General features: G+C 27.6%; 1 protein-coding gene across 1 annotated transcript in view; it reads left to right on the top strand.

The window, feature by feature from the left end:
* Positions 1-19,259, top strand: part of LOC136973303 (ubiquitin-conjugating enzyme E2 G1) — a 51,596-nt gene that overhangs the window by 16,333 nt on the left and 16,004 nt on the right. Inside the window, exons 2-3 of the mRNA XM_067268034.1 lie at positions 13,396-13,498; positions 18,700-18,797. Of these exons, the coding sequence (XP_067124135.1) occupies positions 13,396-13,498; positions 18,700-18,797 (201 nt within the window). The remainder of the gene's footprint in view (positions 1-13,395; positions 13,499-18,699; positions 18,798-19,259) is intronic.

Raw genomic sequence — 19,259 nt, 5'->3', positions numbered from 1 at the left:
TTTCTTTACTAGACATAACTGTTTACAAATACTTTTTCTAAAATGGAAATGAGAAAAATTGCGTGAAAAAATACTTTAAAAATTTTTCGGGTATATTCTCCACTACTAAGGGATAGAACCATACCTGACTCTCCCACTGCTGAAAGGTTAATGCCTTTTTGTGTGAATTTTCTCTCCAATCAGTAAAAATTTTGGTGTGACATCCACCATACATGTAAATTATCTTATAAGAAACCAATGTTTTTCAAATTTTAAGATAAGCAGGTTCTACTGTATTTTTAATCAGTTTTAGGGTTTATACTGATTATAATGATCAACTGATAAATACAGTAGTTAAGTATAACTGTAATTGGTGAAAATTCTTGTTTTATTGCTACTGTCATCAAAAAGAAATTGAAACAATAAAATGTATGTTAGAATGATTGATTTGAATTGTAAATATGTATAATATTTATTAATAAATCTAGTGCTGTTTGCCTGTTGTTTTTTCAATACTATTTTTTAACAAAGCTAATCTATAAATAGCACTAATTTAAATTTCTATACTGTAAAGCAAAGTAACAATTGAAATGATTAATGTTTAAAGCTCTTGATAAGGATAATTGTGTGATGTTGGTTACATGCTGAGGCTAATAGCACAAAAAGTCTTTTAAAAATGCCTATTTATGTGAATATAACAATAACTCTAACTGAACTGATTATAATAAATAAATTTTTATGATTATATTTTAATTTATACATTTTGGGACATACTGAGCTAATAACTTTAAACAACTTATTGTAATCACAGATGTTATTGTAAGTGGATTCTATTGTATTAAATTTGTGGAAGAAAAATTTTTAAATGTTGTTATATTTTATAAATTTCTGTATTTTCTCCCATCAGAAACAAATTACGTTAATACAGAAATTTATTCAAGTGATTTTTAAGTATTTTATATATACTGTATATATATGTATATTCCTCCTTTTATTCAGTTATAAAAATAACAGAACTCGGGAATTTTCTGGAGAACAATATATATACAATCAGAATACATGGTCCTCTAGGGACCCATAGGCACAATTTGAGAAATTCTAGTTTAAATGGATAGTGTTACACTATAAGAAAGTAGCAAAATAGTTTATCTATTTTATTGTATAGGTTTTTATTTTGATGTTGCTTATTCTCTAATCATAACATAATGATACTTTGATATTTTTTAGTTTTGTCTTAGACATTAACAGAATAATCAGAATTCATTCTGATAAATCAAATAAAACAAATTTCTGATGTGTGAAACTGTGTTGCAGTATCCTTAAAGCCAGTCTAATAAGTCCTGCTAATAGAAAATACGTACTAGTAGACGGAAATGATATTATAAATTAAGGACACTGAGGCATATTAATTTAATTCAGAATTCATTCTATTTATAAATGAAAAAATTGAAAAGAAGTGAATATTAAATAAATTTAATCAATGTGTTTAAGATTGATTGATGTGTTCTATTTTTATATTTTGTCCCAATTTTAATGAAAAGATTTATTAGTGATCATTATAGGTAGATGCTGGTGATTTATTAAAAAAAATTAATAATAATAATAACAAATTAGTTTTAAAATACTTAATATATATCAAAATCTTTTATTTGATGACTATATTAATAATGATAAATTAAGTATGAAACTGAAATTGTTTGTGAATTAAAATTTCTTATAGCCTATTAACATCAAAATTATTTTTAATACATAAAATACATTTTATAACAGAGTAGACCCTCAATAGTTCAGACAAATTTAGGGAAAGAAGACTGAATTAGTCAAAGTCCAAATTAGTGAGGTTTTTATTCAAATGAGTATTGTATGGTCCAAAAAGTACATCTTATTTAAAGTTAAATTTTATTGTGCACTTTCAGTGAGCAAATAGTGGTTTAATAAACTTTTACAAATAAATAGTAGTAGTATTAGTAGTAGTAACATCATTCTGTTCATTGCCAACATTTACTAATTTGGGCTTAAAAAGAAGCTAATTTTTGTTTGATTACTTTTCTAACTGTTTCCTGATCGTATCTGATGCATCTTGTTAAAACTTTAACTAAGGCTATGTCTTATTGTACGTCTTATCTAGTAAGGTCAACTAGGTCACTTAGTATGTATTTATATGCACGTATATGGACGTGTGTAATAAAGAGTTGAATGCACAGTGCAGTTTATTTCTGATTAAATTTTACATAAATTAGTTTAAAATTTTATGTTTATATTCTGTGGGGAATGACAGTACAATCTGAGAAATTAAAATTAATGAAAGTTTCTGATTTTAATATATTTGATTTTATTTTGAAATATTATTATTATTTTTATGCATCTGTTTACTTTATTTAAATTTGTACCTTGCATAATGTTACGTGCAATTACTGCACATAGCATTATGAATATTTTGAAATTAAGCATTTTGTTTCCTGTTGAAAAGTTTGATAAATTTAAATACATTTAGACTACATTTGATACCATTACATCATTGATTGTTTCAATTTATGTGCAAATGGTTATTTAATACACTTAACAGTGTTTCCAGTTATAAACTTTTTTTATTTATTCAAGTGGCATTTAACATTCCTTCAGTATTGGTTGTAATATATTAAATAATGAATAAAAAAAATGTTTGAAGAAATGCATATTTGTTATTTTTAGTAAAATAAATTTGAAAATACTTTTATTGAATTTGTGTTTTATTACTTAATAAAATTTTATATGTATTTATATAAAGTAAGTTTTTAAAACTTCATCAATATGAAAGAATTGTTTAATTTTTATATTTAGGAATTAAATTCTACATAAAATCACAAATTTCATATATAACATTCTGGAGAAAGTTTTGTATTTGTCTTTTAGATACTTTTATTTCTGGATTAATAGAAAATATCTGAAGATGACACAATTGTTACAAAAATACATGTGTTTAAATATAGTTTAATTGCAGTTACTCCAGTTGTTTTTGTGTTCTAGTAGTATAGACAATTATATTTATTTTTATTAAAAGTTTTATTAATAAAGTTAAAATTTTCCTATTTCAATTCCTGACATTTACATATATAAATTTTTAATAGTTAATATAGTTAATAATAAAATGTTTATAATTTTGTTTTTAAAAAAAATTCAAAATTATAATGTAAAATAAACAATACTGAACTAACATTTAACATATTTGAATTATATTTTAGCAGTTTTATCATTAAAATGAATTATTTTTGTATGAATATGTACAATAAACTTTTTAATGAATTCATTATATTCTCTTAGATATATATATCTTATATATTTATCTTAAATATATATGAAGCACATTTATTTTTATTCTGTTCATTCCATATCATTTGTAGGAAAAAATTTGAAGTTATCTTCAATACACATATCAGTATTTTTACTGCTTTATCATTAATGCCTGGACATTTTAAACAAAACATATGATTTATTGTGTTTCTAATAGTGTTTCTCATTTCCTGGTCTTTTGCTTGTTTCGAGATTTCGAGATAAAAGTAAACTGTTTCTAAGGATCCCGGGATATAATTAATTATTTTTAAAATATAAAAAATATCTTGAAATCAAATGATATAATTATTTTTCATTTTTAAAAGTAATTTAATATGTTCTGCAACCTCCAAATCATAATATTAATAATGCTGTGTAAAATATATATTAAAATTACCTTTGAATTACATAGAAATTTTAACAAATAGAAAAAAAATTATTAAAGTTGGAAACTGCTTACAAAAAAAAAATGCCTTTAAATTGACTTGAAAATTTAAAGAAAAATGAACTTAGATCAAACTTCTAACTTATAAGGTAATTTTTGTTTTTTTAAATAAAACATAATACAAAATATTATTGTAAATTTTTATAAGATTTTGAAAACCAATGATGGTCAATACTCTGATCACTCAATCTGGTTATTATTTTAATAATGAGAAGCCCCACTACTGGAAATGCCCTTTCGAATTCAATTTATGTGAGTGGAATCGTCTTTCGTGCATTTAAGAAAAGACTGATGTTATGTGTTTTTTCACCTGTAGCCTGGAAGATTTCTAGTTTGTTTTCGAGATGCTTTACAGTATTTCTTTTGCCATTTTTGAGATTGTAGTGCTTCTTTTGCTCTCTAGTATTCTTGATTTGTTTACCTTGGCTGCTTTAATAGTGGCATCAAGCTTATAGCCCAATAATTTGGTTGGTTTGGCTTTAATGAACAAGTTTATGAAGAAAAACTTCATACTTGCATACTTCATACTCATTGATATCATTGTCCAATTTGCACAATCTGGCATAATGCAGTTATTGAAGTTACTGGGCATAGTTAAAATTAAGACAGCATTGGCAAAATTATTTAAGATATTACAGAAGTGGTTTCCAACCTTTTTGTACCTGTGCCCCCCTTTAAAAAAAAATTGTTGCGCTCCCCTTAATTTTTCTAACAATCTGATTTCATAAATACTCAAAGCGTGCTCGGCTCCAAACGCGAAAGCGAGATGTTCTCGTTCCAGCAAGAGTATGGATGGATGTTTTAGCATTTATACCCGAAAAATTCGCGGCGAGGATTGTGGATTACATATACCTATTTTGCTGATTCATTTTTTGACACCTATTCGACTTTTTTGGTTTGTATTTGAAAATGGTATTTTGGAAACAGCTGCATGCCCCCCTTGCAACAGTCTCGTGCCTCCCTAGGGGGGCGCGCCCCACAGGTTGGAAATCGCTGTATTACAGGTTCTGACAAATAAAGAATTTTCGGAGTTCTGTCACAAATACATATTGATTATTAACAATCTGTGAGATGTCATAACAAGTAAAAATTAAAAAAACTAATAAGCAGGCTTAAAATTAATAAATACAAATGTATTCTGACAGTTTGAGTTAATTATACTTTCTATTTTCAAAATTTCCTCAACTTTAACAAAAAAAAAGAAAAAAGTGAACTTTTAAGAAATTTGTGGGATTTCCCAGGTTAAAAAAACAGCTGGGATCCCGAGATCCCATTTGAGAAACCCTAGTTTCTAATATCTTGTGCCAGTGGCATGCCGTCCATGGATGCTGTGGAAGCATCACTTTCCTTGTATTTTCTAAAATACGTATTGTGCAATTATTTTCTTATTTTATCGTACTTTGAATTAATTAAAATTAATATTTTATTATAACTGCATTATGTATCTTATAACAAATTTCTATACTACATGTGAAAAAATGATAAGATTACTATTGTATGTACAAATATAAATTTGTATATGCATATTCCCAATGGAGCACTGTATTGTTGAATATGGGATAGCTTCCGCAACGAGTATAATTCAGTCGTGTTAACGATTGAATTATACACATTCGCACCTGCGCTTTACAGAGCACCAAACTCACGTGGTTTAGCTCATAGATGCTACACACCAAAATATTGTATAATGATTCCAATGATTCTATGCACAGCTTCCCTATCATCAAATGTCACCACATGCCGCACCTTGTGCTGAAATATTTGACTACTGGCATAGAAATTAGTATATCTTGACTTTCCATGATAACTTTCAAATTAGTTCATAAATTTTTTTTAAGAATGCTAGATTATTTTTTAAATATTAATTTAATAGGTCTGCAGAATTATATGGATAATGGTTTTGGGTTATTTCATATAAATTATTTTTTGTATAGTTTCACAGTTAAGTGAATATGTTTGTAATAGTGCAATTGAAATGGCAAATATATCTGAATCACATTATTATTATTTCTCTTTTAATGTATTTGAAATAGTACTACTGTTTAAATTTACATTGATCACTAGTCTGTTGCAGCTAGGATAGGCTCTATAAGTTTTGAGTACTCAGACTCTGATTTATCAAGTCTTTTCATTTTACTTTCCCAGCTCTGTTATATATTAATACTAGCAGATGAGCCTAGTGTTGCTCAAGCAAAAAATAACAACAGCAAAGGTTACGATTATTAGATTTTGTACTTCTAACCCTTGCACTCTATTATATTATGGTATTTGATTTATATTTACAAAGATTATATTATGTAAGAGTTTATCACACCAAATGCCCGATCTAACATATTTTAAAAATTCTTTAAATCGTGCACAGTAGAGGAATAAAGAATTTTTAAAATGTGTTAGATTGGTCACTCAGTGTGATAAATCCTTACATAAGATAACCTTTGTAGTTATATAAATCAAATATTATATTATAATAAACATTAAAATGAAAACTATATAAAGAGTTTTGGTTACTTCAGCCTACCATTGTCATATTTGTCATGATACTCAGATGGTACAAAATAGCACAAATTCAATGGTCAAGTAGACAGGAATTGAAAATATGAATATACTGAAAATATATCCCTAATTTTTCAGATATAATATTTTCTAATGTTAACTCTAAGAAACTGTGTCATTCATAGTCAAATAACAAATGGTACTCTGCCAACCAATCAAATTTCAGAAAAAATGGACCAAATATTTAAACTCAGCGCCCTCAAGACCATTTAAAGCATATTTTTTGCTTGTCGGTAACCTTTTATTATGTAATTTTCTTATTCAAATGCCACCATATTTTGCTGGTCCAATAGAAAGATACTGTTGCAGAAGGGAAACAAAATTAATTCGACCAAAAGTAGTCATTGACCTCATCCCGGAAGAGAGGATAGTCAGTGACTACTAATTAATACTGGTTTACTATTAATATTTGAAAAGTGATCCATGTTGGATAGGTTGTGATGGCCTACATGTGATGAAAGTTGCTAACTTTAATGTCTGAAAGACTTCATATAATACTTGCTTAAATAAAAAAATATATATATATTGTAAAAATGCTAGAAAAATTCCTTTTTATGTGATAATAAAGTGCTTAAATTTTAGTAACAGATTGTGAAAACTAAAAGAGAAGTATGTTTTTGTAAATACAGGTACTCCTCACTTTATGACCTATCTGCTTAACGACCACTCGCACTTACGACCAATCGAGTTTTGACCTGCAATTTGGGGAATCCCCTTTCTCAGCTTGAGTGTCGATCAGTGGCGAATGGTGACATGCGCACTAAGCGTACTATAATAGGCTTGCGTATACTATAATTGTCTTATAGTACTATAATAGGCTAATAGGCTAATAATAGGCTAGTATAATTGTCTTATAGTACTATAAATAGGCTAATAGTACGCTATTAGCCTATTATAGTACTATAATAGTCTTTTCATGAATAAATTTGAAGTTTGTTGCATAATTTGTATAATTTTACAATGATCCTATATTCCCGGCGCAAGCTTCTCGCTTATCGACCAATTCACTTAACGACGTAGTCGTCGGTGAACTCGGTCGTAAAGTGAGGAGTACCTGTATTGCATTTATAAAAAAATTATTGGGTGGCAATTTGAAAAAATTGTAGATTAATAAATTCCAACTGTCTACTACTACATTGTGACGACAAAGCTCATTACTACATCAGATAAATAGATGTCTTTGATTGTCTGGAAATCAAAGATAAGTGATTTTTGATAAAATGACTAACCAGTACAATAAGTACAAATTTAGAAAATTCACAAAAAATTCTCAGAGACGATATATTAAAAATGTCTTCATATCTTATTTCCAAAGGTGTGAGGTGGAAAGGATAAGATGTGAAGATCTTTTTAATATGTTGTCTCTTTTGAGAATTATTTGTGAATTTTCTAAGTTTAAGGGGTTTTTTTTAAACTATTCCAATCCCATGGGGGTCTCATTACAAATTGTTTAAGAAAATTATGTGAATGCACATTTCCCAGACATTTCGTTATGAGCTAAGATAACCACCAATATCTTTAACAAACCAACTTCTATCCATTATACATTCCATTTGTCTCTAGATCCTTTTAAATACAAAATCTCTACCTTCAGAGAACCCACCAGAAAAGTTTATACATGAAGCAGTCCATAAGTTTTGGGACAAGGTTTGTATAAAATAAAAAACTCATGACAATAATATTTTAGCTGTTTTTATTTAAAATAAGCTCCATTACAGTTGACATATACTGTTGAACTCTCTTTTTCCAATTATTCGATTCAATTCAAATTTATTAGCAAAAGGGAGAGATTTCCCTGTTACAGGGGGTGATACACACAGATGATATTTGTTAACAATTTTAGTGTACAAAAGTATTGTATTGATAATAAAACAATCATAATTTAATGGAACCGTACAGTCATTTTGTCTTATGTCTTATAGACATGAACAGAATAAGTAAAAAAATACCACATTAGGATATTTAAGTTTTATAATGATTTCTATTTACTATTAATAACATTTATTTAATTTTTTAAAAATTTTTTCGTGATTTTAACAAAGTAATTATAAATTTTATATAAATCCTTTTTATTGAGAAAGTTTAAATTTATTTTGAGTTCAAGAGGAGATTTACAGTTAGGTATGATATATTGTTCATGCATACTTGTAAGTTCTTGACAGTTTTGTAGAAGGTGGAATGCTGAGAAGTCTTTGGGTTGACATAAACAACAATGGGTATTTGAAAAGTTTATGTAGGTATTATTGACAGAGAGAGAATATTTGTTAAGATGTAGCTGGATTATTAGTTGTTTCATGTTCAAATCAATTGGTTGCCACATATATGACTGGGAAGACGGGATTTCAAATAAGTTGATGTACCAGGGATGATAATTACTACGATTTAAATAGAGTTGGTCTTTATTTATAGATTGAGATAGGACAGAGTTTAATAGAAGAGTATAACCATATTTTATTATTGGTAGTAAGTTTGAATAAATTTTTGGGAGTCTCTGATAAAAATTCAAGTATTGAAGTCAATGATTGATGAATTTTCAGTTAGGTTTGATTTAAAATGGAATCTTCTTATTGTAGACCAGAATAATTTACTGTCTTTACTATTTTTGATTAAGTTTGATTTGAGTTTCCTGAAGTAGTTTTTCTTTTTTGTCTTGAGTAAGTTGTAGGATTGTTTGGCTTTCTTGTAATTAATAAAATTAGTATCATTAGAGTTGTCTGAAAATTTTTAGTTTAGATTGCTTTTTCATTTTATGACAGTCAAAATCATACCAGATTTGTCTGAATCTATTATGGAGGTTTCTTTTTTTCATTATTATTGTATATATATATATATACTCATTCATTATATTTGTCATTAATTTATAAATTTTTTCACTATTGTTTTCTGTTATTATTGGAATGTCGGTAAATCGATTTTCAATTTCTGTTGAATATCTTGAAGTTTTGTATTTTATTCTTTGACTTTTAATTGATAAGTTGTCTGATTTCTTAGTCGAAAATAGCAAAAATTTTGCTATTGTAGGTAGGTGATAGGAGATATCGAAAGTAGTTGTGGTGAAGTCCAGACAGCAACCCAGTAGTAAGTCTCTTTTTCCAATTATTGCACTGCTATTGAAAATTCCTGTTTCGTAATAGTCTTCAGTTAGTTTGTTTTTCATTTATTCTTGCGGTTCCCAACATGGAGCATACAATGGAGACAATTTGAAAATGAGGTGTTAAAAATAAATTTCTCTGAATTTGTTAAAATCAATGGGCAGGAAATCCTACTATCACAAATAATGTAAGGTTTAGACTCATTCTCATCCATACAGGTGTTTTTCTTTGAATTTTTCACATATTTTTAGTGGTTTTTATGCTCTATAGTGTTATTTTATTTATATATAAGTATTCCTAAATATGCAATGGTATTTTAACAAAATTTTTATTTCTTTTTTATTACTAAAGTAACCCTAAGCATAAAATGAGTAGTGCAAGAAGTTTCAGTATGCAGAATATTTAAAATTTGATTATCACATCTGCTATTATGCTATGGTCACCTTTCTGTCTATTATGTCAATAATGCTTGATTGATGAATCAATGAAAGATATAAGAAATTCAAAGAAAAACACCCATTTTTATGTTTGAATTTCTCACGAATATACGCAAAACTATAGAAACTGTCTGGTCTTAGAATTTGAATTTTTCTAAACATACTTATTTTAAAGGATTGAGCTCTGAAGATGAGTTAGTTAAACCAAAAATATTATAATTGTCTCTGTTATTGTTTCGACTGAAACCAGTTCCACTAATTTAAGATTTAAAATATTTTGCAAGTTAATCAAATTTATTATTCTATAAACTTAGTAGTTTTAAAAAGTATAAATTACAGAAGATAAATCTCTATACTGCACACTTGCGACTAACTTTAATAAACAAAACAATTTACAAATAAATTTAGAGTACAGTAAACGTCTTCCACTGTTAACACAAAGTCACCGACAAAAAACCTTTTACAGTGTTGTATACGACAGAGAACCAATTAACGTTTTCGGCCTCCACCAAGGCCTCCTTCAGGTTGAGAACTAAATGTCATCCCCCTCCAGACCGCCAGAACGATGCATCCAATAAATAAACATAGTACATGTCACGTTTCACTCCTCCGCCTGGCTCCATTTGAATTTCTCAAACAGGTACCTCCATGTATGCGCCTCTGTGCAAATTTAGAGTACTTTAATTGAGTGTAAAAGTTTACTACATGTAAAAATATTTTTTATTTTAATAAAAATTTCTATCGTATGGCTTTTTTGAATTCACCTTTTATCTACGATTTCCTTCATTCTACTGACAATTGATATTTATTTGTTTCTTCTTCAATGCATCTTGCCATATTATTTATATTTTTCCTAAATATATCAATGAAATTTTTAAAAATCTATTTTTATTACTAATCTTTGTTAGATGTGCATTTTGGATGTAGCCCCTCATCAGTCCGACCTGTTCATATATTAGAACATATGGGTTAAAATATTTAATAATACATTAACTTTATATACAATTATTCCAAATTTTAATTTGCATGACTAATTTCACAATTATTGATTTCAACTCTAGATAAAATCCTTAAAATTAAGATGAAGATTAAAATTATTAACTTTATTATATAGGTAAATGTAGTAAGTGTGAATTTTAAAATACAGAGATTAAAAAGATAAAGTTGTTTTATAACATTATAAAATAAAAACACTAATTATAAAATAATGACAAATTATAACATTAAAAATATCTATAATACAATGTTTTATGTATATCTGTATCCAGTATTTGTAATACTGCTGTACAAAACACAATAGTAACAATGGGACTCCCTTTGGTACTACTATATTTTGCACACAGTATTGTTCTAAAACTGGATAGAAGAATAGGAGATTAAGTGTATTAATTTTAAAATGATCTGATGGTATTTGTGTGGTTCTGGTCTTGAGTTGCGTGGCACATTTTTTATATAAGTAACAAGGTATTTAGACACATAATTGTCACTCGTCATTATATTTATTATACTTATCAAATCAGATGTCATGTTTGGAGTTATTGTTAATTTTTATATTCATTAATTTTATTGTATTCCTAATATATTTTTGTTATTTTCATTTAAAAATTTATTCTGTAATATGGCAATGTTAATGTTCTTGAACATCTGTGTTTGAACCTGATTATGGCCACTAATACAGCTGAAAACATTTATTAAAAGCTGCTGCTGAATTTAAAATGTTCATTTATTTAGTTTTAAGTGATATTATTGGAAATTGTATCTTGAAATATCTCTTAAATTACAGGTAATTTCTTCTTGATTGTTGATTTTAGTGAATATTAATTGTCTACAGTGAATAAGAGCTAAGTAATTGATTCTTAAACTTGTAGTATCTATGGAGGGAAAACTTTCTTAGTAAAATCAACAACTGTGACTAACAGCAGTTACTTTATTTATCACTTACTATACTCTACGTCTGTTTTGGCAATTATTCCTACTGGTTAAATTGCTATTCCAAATTTGTCTTGACCCCAGATAACTCTTCAAAAATAAAATATACTATAGATATTATTCAAGTTAGAGTTTTTTTTTATCATTTAATATTATTTAATAATAATATATTTAAAAACTGTCTAATGAAAGAATTTTTGAAAATCATTTTGAATGAGCAGTTAGTCTTTTAATCTTTGTCCTGTGGGCACTAACAGCTATATTCACCAACAATGTTTTAAATTGAGAGTTGTAATTTTAGATTTCAAGCTGGTATTTCTAGATTAAGAGTTAGTTTATTTTTTGTATTCCCTAACACAACCTAACACTGAATTATGAAATCCTTGAATTGAAATGAAGAGCTATAAGTTCTGATTTGTCCAAGTGTGTCTTAAAAAGGAGCAGCTAGACAGATTCTGGCCATTGTGGAATGTAAGAAGAGATACACAGCAGTAAAAATATACAGTCATTTTGATCAATGTATTGACTTCACAAGGGTTAACAAACTGATGCCGTAATAGATAACATTTTTATTATTTTAAAATTTAAATTATTGATAAGCCAAATGATTACTGTATTTTAATCAGGCTACTTTACCACAACTATTAATAATTAAATTCTGAGTAATTTCATACTAGAGGTAGGCATTAGGTATTATCTCTTATTAAATTTAATAACTATAAATAAATTAATATATATTAAACAATTTAGAATATTATGGAAAAAAGAATTGGCTCAGAGTAGGACTCAAACCTGCAACTCCTGCTTATTGTGCAGATGCATTGCCAGTTATGCTATCCGGACCTCTGTCCAATCTTTCACTTCCAGACATATTTAATTTTAGATATGATGATGATAGAGAAAAATCAAATAATAAATTATCCAAACAAAATAAGAAAAAAGCCATTATCTAGACAATGTATTTTTCCCCCTTATTATTTATTAAGTTTCCTGTAAACCTTAACTATAATAAGTTTAATGAAGTACAGTAGAGCGTCATTTATCCGAAAGCTGATCAACAGAAAGCTTTCCAGTCAGATTGTGTCGTGCTGAATCGAACGTTTTTGGTACTAGATTAACTTCTAAAGTATAATTTTTTTCGTTTTTATATTTTTCAATATATTTATTTTGTTTGTACAAAATAAAGAAATAATTTTTAACAATACAATAGCCACGATTATTATTATAAAAATTTTCATTAGGCTTAAAATCGACGAAAATTCAACGTGAAGCAACACGCGACGGAGAAAAATTTCAACAGGGGCTAGATTAATATATTTTTTTGTATATGATTGGTTATCCGAAAAATAAGTTATACGAACGACCCCAGTTTCCAATTGATTTGGATAAACGACGTTCTACTGTATTCATCTTCTATAGTTTTGTCATTACTACAGATTTAATATTTTATTCCTTTGAAGAAGGTTTACTTTTCCAACTTAGAAATTTTTGCAAATTATCATTAGAATCATAGTAAAAGGAATATTTAATTAGATTTTTATTATCTCTGTTTTTTTTTACTGGATTTGTCATTCTGAAAATAAATCAATAAAATAAACATTTTTGATGAATATTTTATTTATTTGTATATTTATTTATTTTTTTTTTGTAGAGCTGAAGAAAAACCCAGTAGAGGGTTTTTCTGCAGGGCTGATTGATGATGATGATATTTATAAATGGGAAGTTCTTATTATTGGTCCTCCAGACACATTATAGTAAGTAAAAAGAATTAATTTTTAGTTAGATTTTGATTCCACATAATTTGAATATTTTAAGTTTATAATTTAATGTAAGTAGAGTTTAATATTAAAACTATTATATATAATATAATAATAAAATAAAATGCATTTCAATGCAATATTTTATTAATAGAACACTTCAAAATATTTTTGAAAGGTTTTGATATCTTTGATACCAAACATTAATGATAAACTTTTGCTTGATTATAAAAATTAACTTATTAGGTAAATTTAATATATATTTATTATTTTTAATGTGAAATATAACCAGCTAGTTATAAAAACTAATTTCTAAACAATCAAAATTTTATATTTAAAAAATTTCATTCGTATAGGAATATCTATATGTATCATATTTCCTTGATTCTACAATGCACCATGAGTAGAAATTGAATTTTGAGATTTTACTCTTCACAAAAGAAAATATATTAACAAAGTTTATTAAAATTGATACTGCACTGATGATGCATTGTCTTTCTAACTTGTCACTCTTTAGAATTAAAAAGACAATACAGATACCAAGAAATAATGTGTGACATTATGATGCAGCATTAATGCAAACTTCTAATGTTATCTTGAAAGCATTTTAATTACTAAAAAAACAGTTTAATTTAAATTCTTGTTTTCATCAATGCCAAAAATGTCTAAATGATGCACAACATGTCACAGTCTACTTGTGATGGTTTCTGACTGTTGTGTTGGACTTCAAATGTAAGATTCCATCAGTTCTAAGACACACATCTGTTTCAGATCAGTAAAAATAGATTTAAAAAAAGGCATCTTATAACTAAGTATTTTGGGATGCTTTACCCTTATCCTCCTATAAAATATAATTTATTCAACACAAAATTAAACAAGGAAAACAATGATATCAAAATTATTTTTAAGAAAATTATTTAATGTTTATTGATTTAAATTATTTCTTACAATGGAGAAACAATTTAGTTACATAAGGTTATTTAATATACATAGTAATAAATTATCACAAAAATTCTAAAGATTTAGAGAAGGAGGAGAAAATCTTAAATAAAGTAATTTTTGGCATGTCCTCATTTTTCAAATGATTATACTTGAAATCTTCTTGTAGTACGAAACATTTTAGTTGATATATCACTTGACAAGATCGAAACAAGTGTATTAAGAGATTTTCTTCCTCTTTACTACCACAATAACTACAAAACTTTTTTCTTGATATATTTATCTGGTAGCCCTTTAACTTAATCCGAAATTTATTAAGTCTAAGTTGCATAATGAGGCTTTTCGTGGAAAAATTAGTCTCACAGTTCCACTATCATTCAGATTAGTTAGGAGGGTACTCTGAGAATTCCATGTTGAAACTTTCAATCCAACTGTACACTTCCTTAGATTGGAGAATGAAGATTTGAGAATTTGCTATTTGATTTTCCACTAAAAAATCAAATTTTAATAATTCTCCTCTATCTAGGTCGTAAGTATCTCTCTCGTCGCCAACCTGCAAAACATCAGCCATCAGTTGAACTCTCCTGCCTTCCAGCTTATAATCATATAAAAAAAGCAGAAGTTTTTTCCATTTGTCTTGAATGCCAACATAAATCATCAAATATTTGTATTTTAAAGTAAAAAATTAAATACATAACATGGCTGGCGTTTATTTACATTTAACAAATATAAAATATAATTACGACTGTACAAAGTTGAAGACTTTGTCTTGTCTTTAATCCGCCATTTGCACCATCAACAATCCTTTTAAATTTCACAAACTCCTGGAGGCGGCCTTTCCTTAGAGGCTTCAATCTCCGTAAAAGAATGTAAAACAGGTAAAAAGCGTCCTCTAGTGCTATCGCCACAATTAAATTATTACATTTTAAAGTAAAAAATTAAATACATAACATGGCCGGCGTTTATTTACATTTAACAAATATAAAATATAATTACGACTGTACAAACGGCGGATTAAAGACAAGACAAAGTCTTCAACTTTGTACAGTCGTAATTATATTTTATATTTGTTAAATGTAAATAAACGCCGGCCATGTTATGTATTTAATTTTTTACTTTAAAATGTAATAATTTAACTGTGGCGATAGCACTAGAGGATGCTTTTTACCTGTTTTACATTCTTTTACGGAGATTGAAGCCTCTAAGGAAAGGTCGCCTCCAGGAGTTTGTGAAATTTAAAAGGATTGCTGATGGTGCGAACGACGGATTAAAGACAAGACAAAGTCTTCAACTTTGTACAGTCATAATTATATTTTATATTTGTTAAATATTTGTATATTCTTCAATGCATCATTTGCCTTTATCTTTCTAATGTTACCAAAAATAAATTTCTTGTCTGCAAATGTCTGTAATTCCACCAATACAGTATCTGATTAGTTAAATTTCACTATCTTAACCATTTGAATTGATTTTGATTCACCTATCAGTTTAGAAAACAGGTTTTGCACTTTCCTACTCAAATCGGAACGGTCATCAGTTAAACCTTTAATCAAAATATTTTTCTTTCTCATTTCATTCGACATCTTGTCTATAGAATGCAAGATCAAAGTATTTTTCCGCTGCATGTCATCATTAAGTTTGGAAATTTCTTCTAATTTAACCTCCAACTGGGTTAATCATTGGTCGTGTTCATTATATAAATTAACCAACCAGTCAATCCTCGTAACAATCTCATTTAGAGTGGCCGATTTGATAAGCCGAAAAAGGCTTATCAAATCGACCATCCAAATATGAAATAATCTCTCTAGAAATGGACTTACTTGAGTCTATTTTTGAAGAGAAAAAATCCTCCAGTCTCATCAACTTCAAGGAAGGTTCGCTCGGAGAACAATGTTGCTATACAGTAGATACCAGTGATTGAATCTGTGAATGCGGCGGAGTACGATCAACAGGACCAGGATTTAATTTAATCTCACTTAATATTAACAATTCAAACACCATTATTCAAAACTCAATATTTTCCATAATTTTAAAAGTCAAAATAAGCTTACAAAAAAGTTTGCCAACATGCTTTGTAGCAAGCAACGCCCCATGATTATGGGCGTTGCTTGCTGCAAAGCATGTTGGCAAACTTGCTGTGAAGCATATTAAATATGGGTCTATGAATATTGAAGAATATTTAAATGAATTTGGAGATTACCACTGTCAAATTTATTTCAAAAAATACAACACCACTAACACAGCCAATAGATAATGACTTAAAGAAACATCTCAAATTTGCTATTTAAAAAAAGTTCTTATTTACACTCAACTATTTTCTAGACATGAAAATTTTCAGTTAGAATGTTTTCATTAATTTATAATCAACTATGCTCATGAAAATTAGTCATTGAGACAAATACCTTGGAAAAGATGTGGTTATATTGATGATGATTTAATCAAATCCAAGATGAAGACATTATCTTGTTTATTAGACATAGAATGTTTCTAGTTGTGAAAATTTGGCTCTATTCTTTGTTTATATTGTTTGCTTCCATTTTGCTAAGTACATTTCTTTGGTAATGTTGAAATCTTTTTCAATGAATTTCATTTCCATTTTCATCAATAAAATGTTACAGGAAATGGATGATTTTTATATCTTTTATCCTAAATTTAGTCACCTCTGCCTATTTTTTTGGGGGGGAGGGGAATAATTTTGGTATAATTGTTTTCCTTGTTTAATTTGTGTTGAATCTATATATATAATTGAGACGAGTTGATAATAATAATAATAATCAGTGCAGAGCCGAAACGGTTAGGAGTTGAAAGTTGAAATTTGGTACACAGTTAAGGTACGTCACGAGAACGCACACTAAGAAGGGATTTTTTGAAATACCACCTCATGGGGGAGAGGGATAGGATTAAGGCTTAACACTTCCATCAACAATGGAAGTGTCAAGTAAGAATGGAAGTGTTACATAACAATGGAATTGTTAAGAGAAAGCAACATGCAAGACGCAGATGCAATTTTTTTCGTTTTTGCAGAAAATTGAACATATTTTTAGACCCATCTAAAAATTCTGTAATTAGTCTGGAAACAGGGAGGACCCAATTCTTGCATTCTGCGAAAACGGGTAAGGTTGACTGTAACATAATAATCTTCATTTTCACTAAAATGGTTAGGAGTTGAAAGTTGAAATTTGGTACACAGTTAGGGTACCAAATTTAAGTACCAAAGTGTTAAGTAACAATGGAAGTGTCAAGTAACAATTGAGAACAAGAGAAAGCGACATGCAAGATTCACGGGCTCTGGAAAAAAGAAAAAGAGTAATATGTTAGAACATATTCGATTTTCAAATTTAAACAGATTAGTTCGGTTTTTCTCGACTTTTCTTCTTTAGAACATTCGATGAAAATCGAACAATATAATCAGAACACGTCGTGAAAATCGAACAATATTAGAACATTCGATTTTCAAATTCGACCTTTCTTTAGAAATACTTAGTTTGTTGATGAAATTACTCTTTTTCTTTTGTGACTCTAACTTAATAATCTTAATTATCGCTATCGTTACTTTTGCCCGAGCAACGCTGGGCCTACCTGCTAGTTAACTATATTTTACAGAAGGTAAGGGTAAGACATCCCAAAATATTTAGTTGCTAGAATCAAGGAAATACAGTAACATAAAGAAAGAACAGATAAAATACTAAATATTTTGTTGTAAATTTAAATAAACAATTTACCAGAAAGAATTTAGATACAAATTTAAAGATATATTCAAAGGTCATCAACCATTATTAATTTTTATATTTTGTTCTAAGTTTTCATTATTTAAAGAATATAAAAAAGTTTTATAAATAATCAGGTGTGTTCTAAAGAAATTTTATTAATTTTTTTTTTAAAGTAATTTTCTATTAACAATCAAATTACAAATGGAAATTCTTTTCTTTTATTGGTAACTATCTTCATGTTTTCTGTTTTATAATTCTCTTCGGTTTGTACAGAAAGATTAATTTTTAAAGCTCTTTTAGACTAATGTAGAATTCCAGACAATTAACACATTGTTAGCAATAACAGGTACAAATGGATAAACCAATAAAGCTAAATATGATATAAAGGTATACAATATTACAAAATCAGATTGAATCTGCTAGTTACATATTTTTATTGAATTAATTCATATTTTATTATCTTTCCAGTAATTTTCTAAACAGAAATTTAGTTATAATTTTGTATAATAATAATAATATACAATTTAAATGTTTTCTTCTATTAAATAGTGAAGGAGGATTTTTCAAGGCTCATCTATATTTTCCAAAAGAATATCCATTAAGGCCTCCAAAAATGAAATTTATTACTGAAATATGGCATCCAAACAGTAAGACAGTTTTTATATAATGAAATTATTTCTAAATGATTGTGTTTTATTATTTAGTAGTTAAGTATATTGAAAGATATTTAGTTGATTAGGTAATAGCTAGACTAATCTTAGAATTATTCTTAATAAAGTTATAATAATAATAATAATAAAGTAGTTTCCTTAGAAAGTTGTACACATTCTTATTAATGCTTTTTCCACTTCTGAAAGTTTACCTGGATATTCAGATCTATCATTTGAAAGTGAAAGTGAATTCTTTTAATAAAGTTTTTAAGTTTTAAATAATAATAATAATAAAAAAAATGATAATGATAAGCCTGAGTGTTGAAACTGAAGCATTATGATATTAACATGTTTTACTAAAATCTAACAAATTAGAAATGATTGGAGTATTTTTATGATACTTATTCTGGTAAATCAAGGGAAAAAAAAGTTTATTAAAATATTTCTGGGTCCAAAAGT

The sequence above is a fragment of the Centruroides vittatus genome, unplaced genomic scaffold, assembly GCF_030686945.1.
Source record: "Centruroides vittatus isolate TY-2023 unplaced genomic scaffold, ASM3068694v2 contig_1074, whole genome shotgun sequence".
NCBI classification, from domain to species: Eukaryota; Metazoa; Arthropoda; class Arachnida; order Scorpiones; family Buthidae; genus Centruroides; species Centruroides vittatus.
The sequence above is the reverse complement of the archived record's forward strand: the minus strand, read 5'-3'. Positions and strand labels throughout refer to the sequence as shown.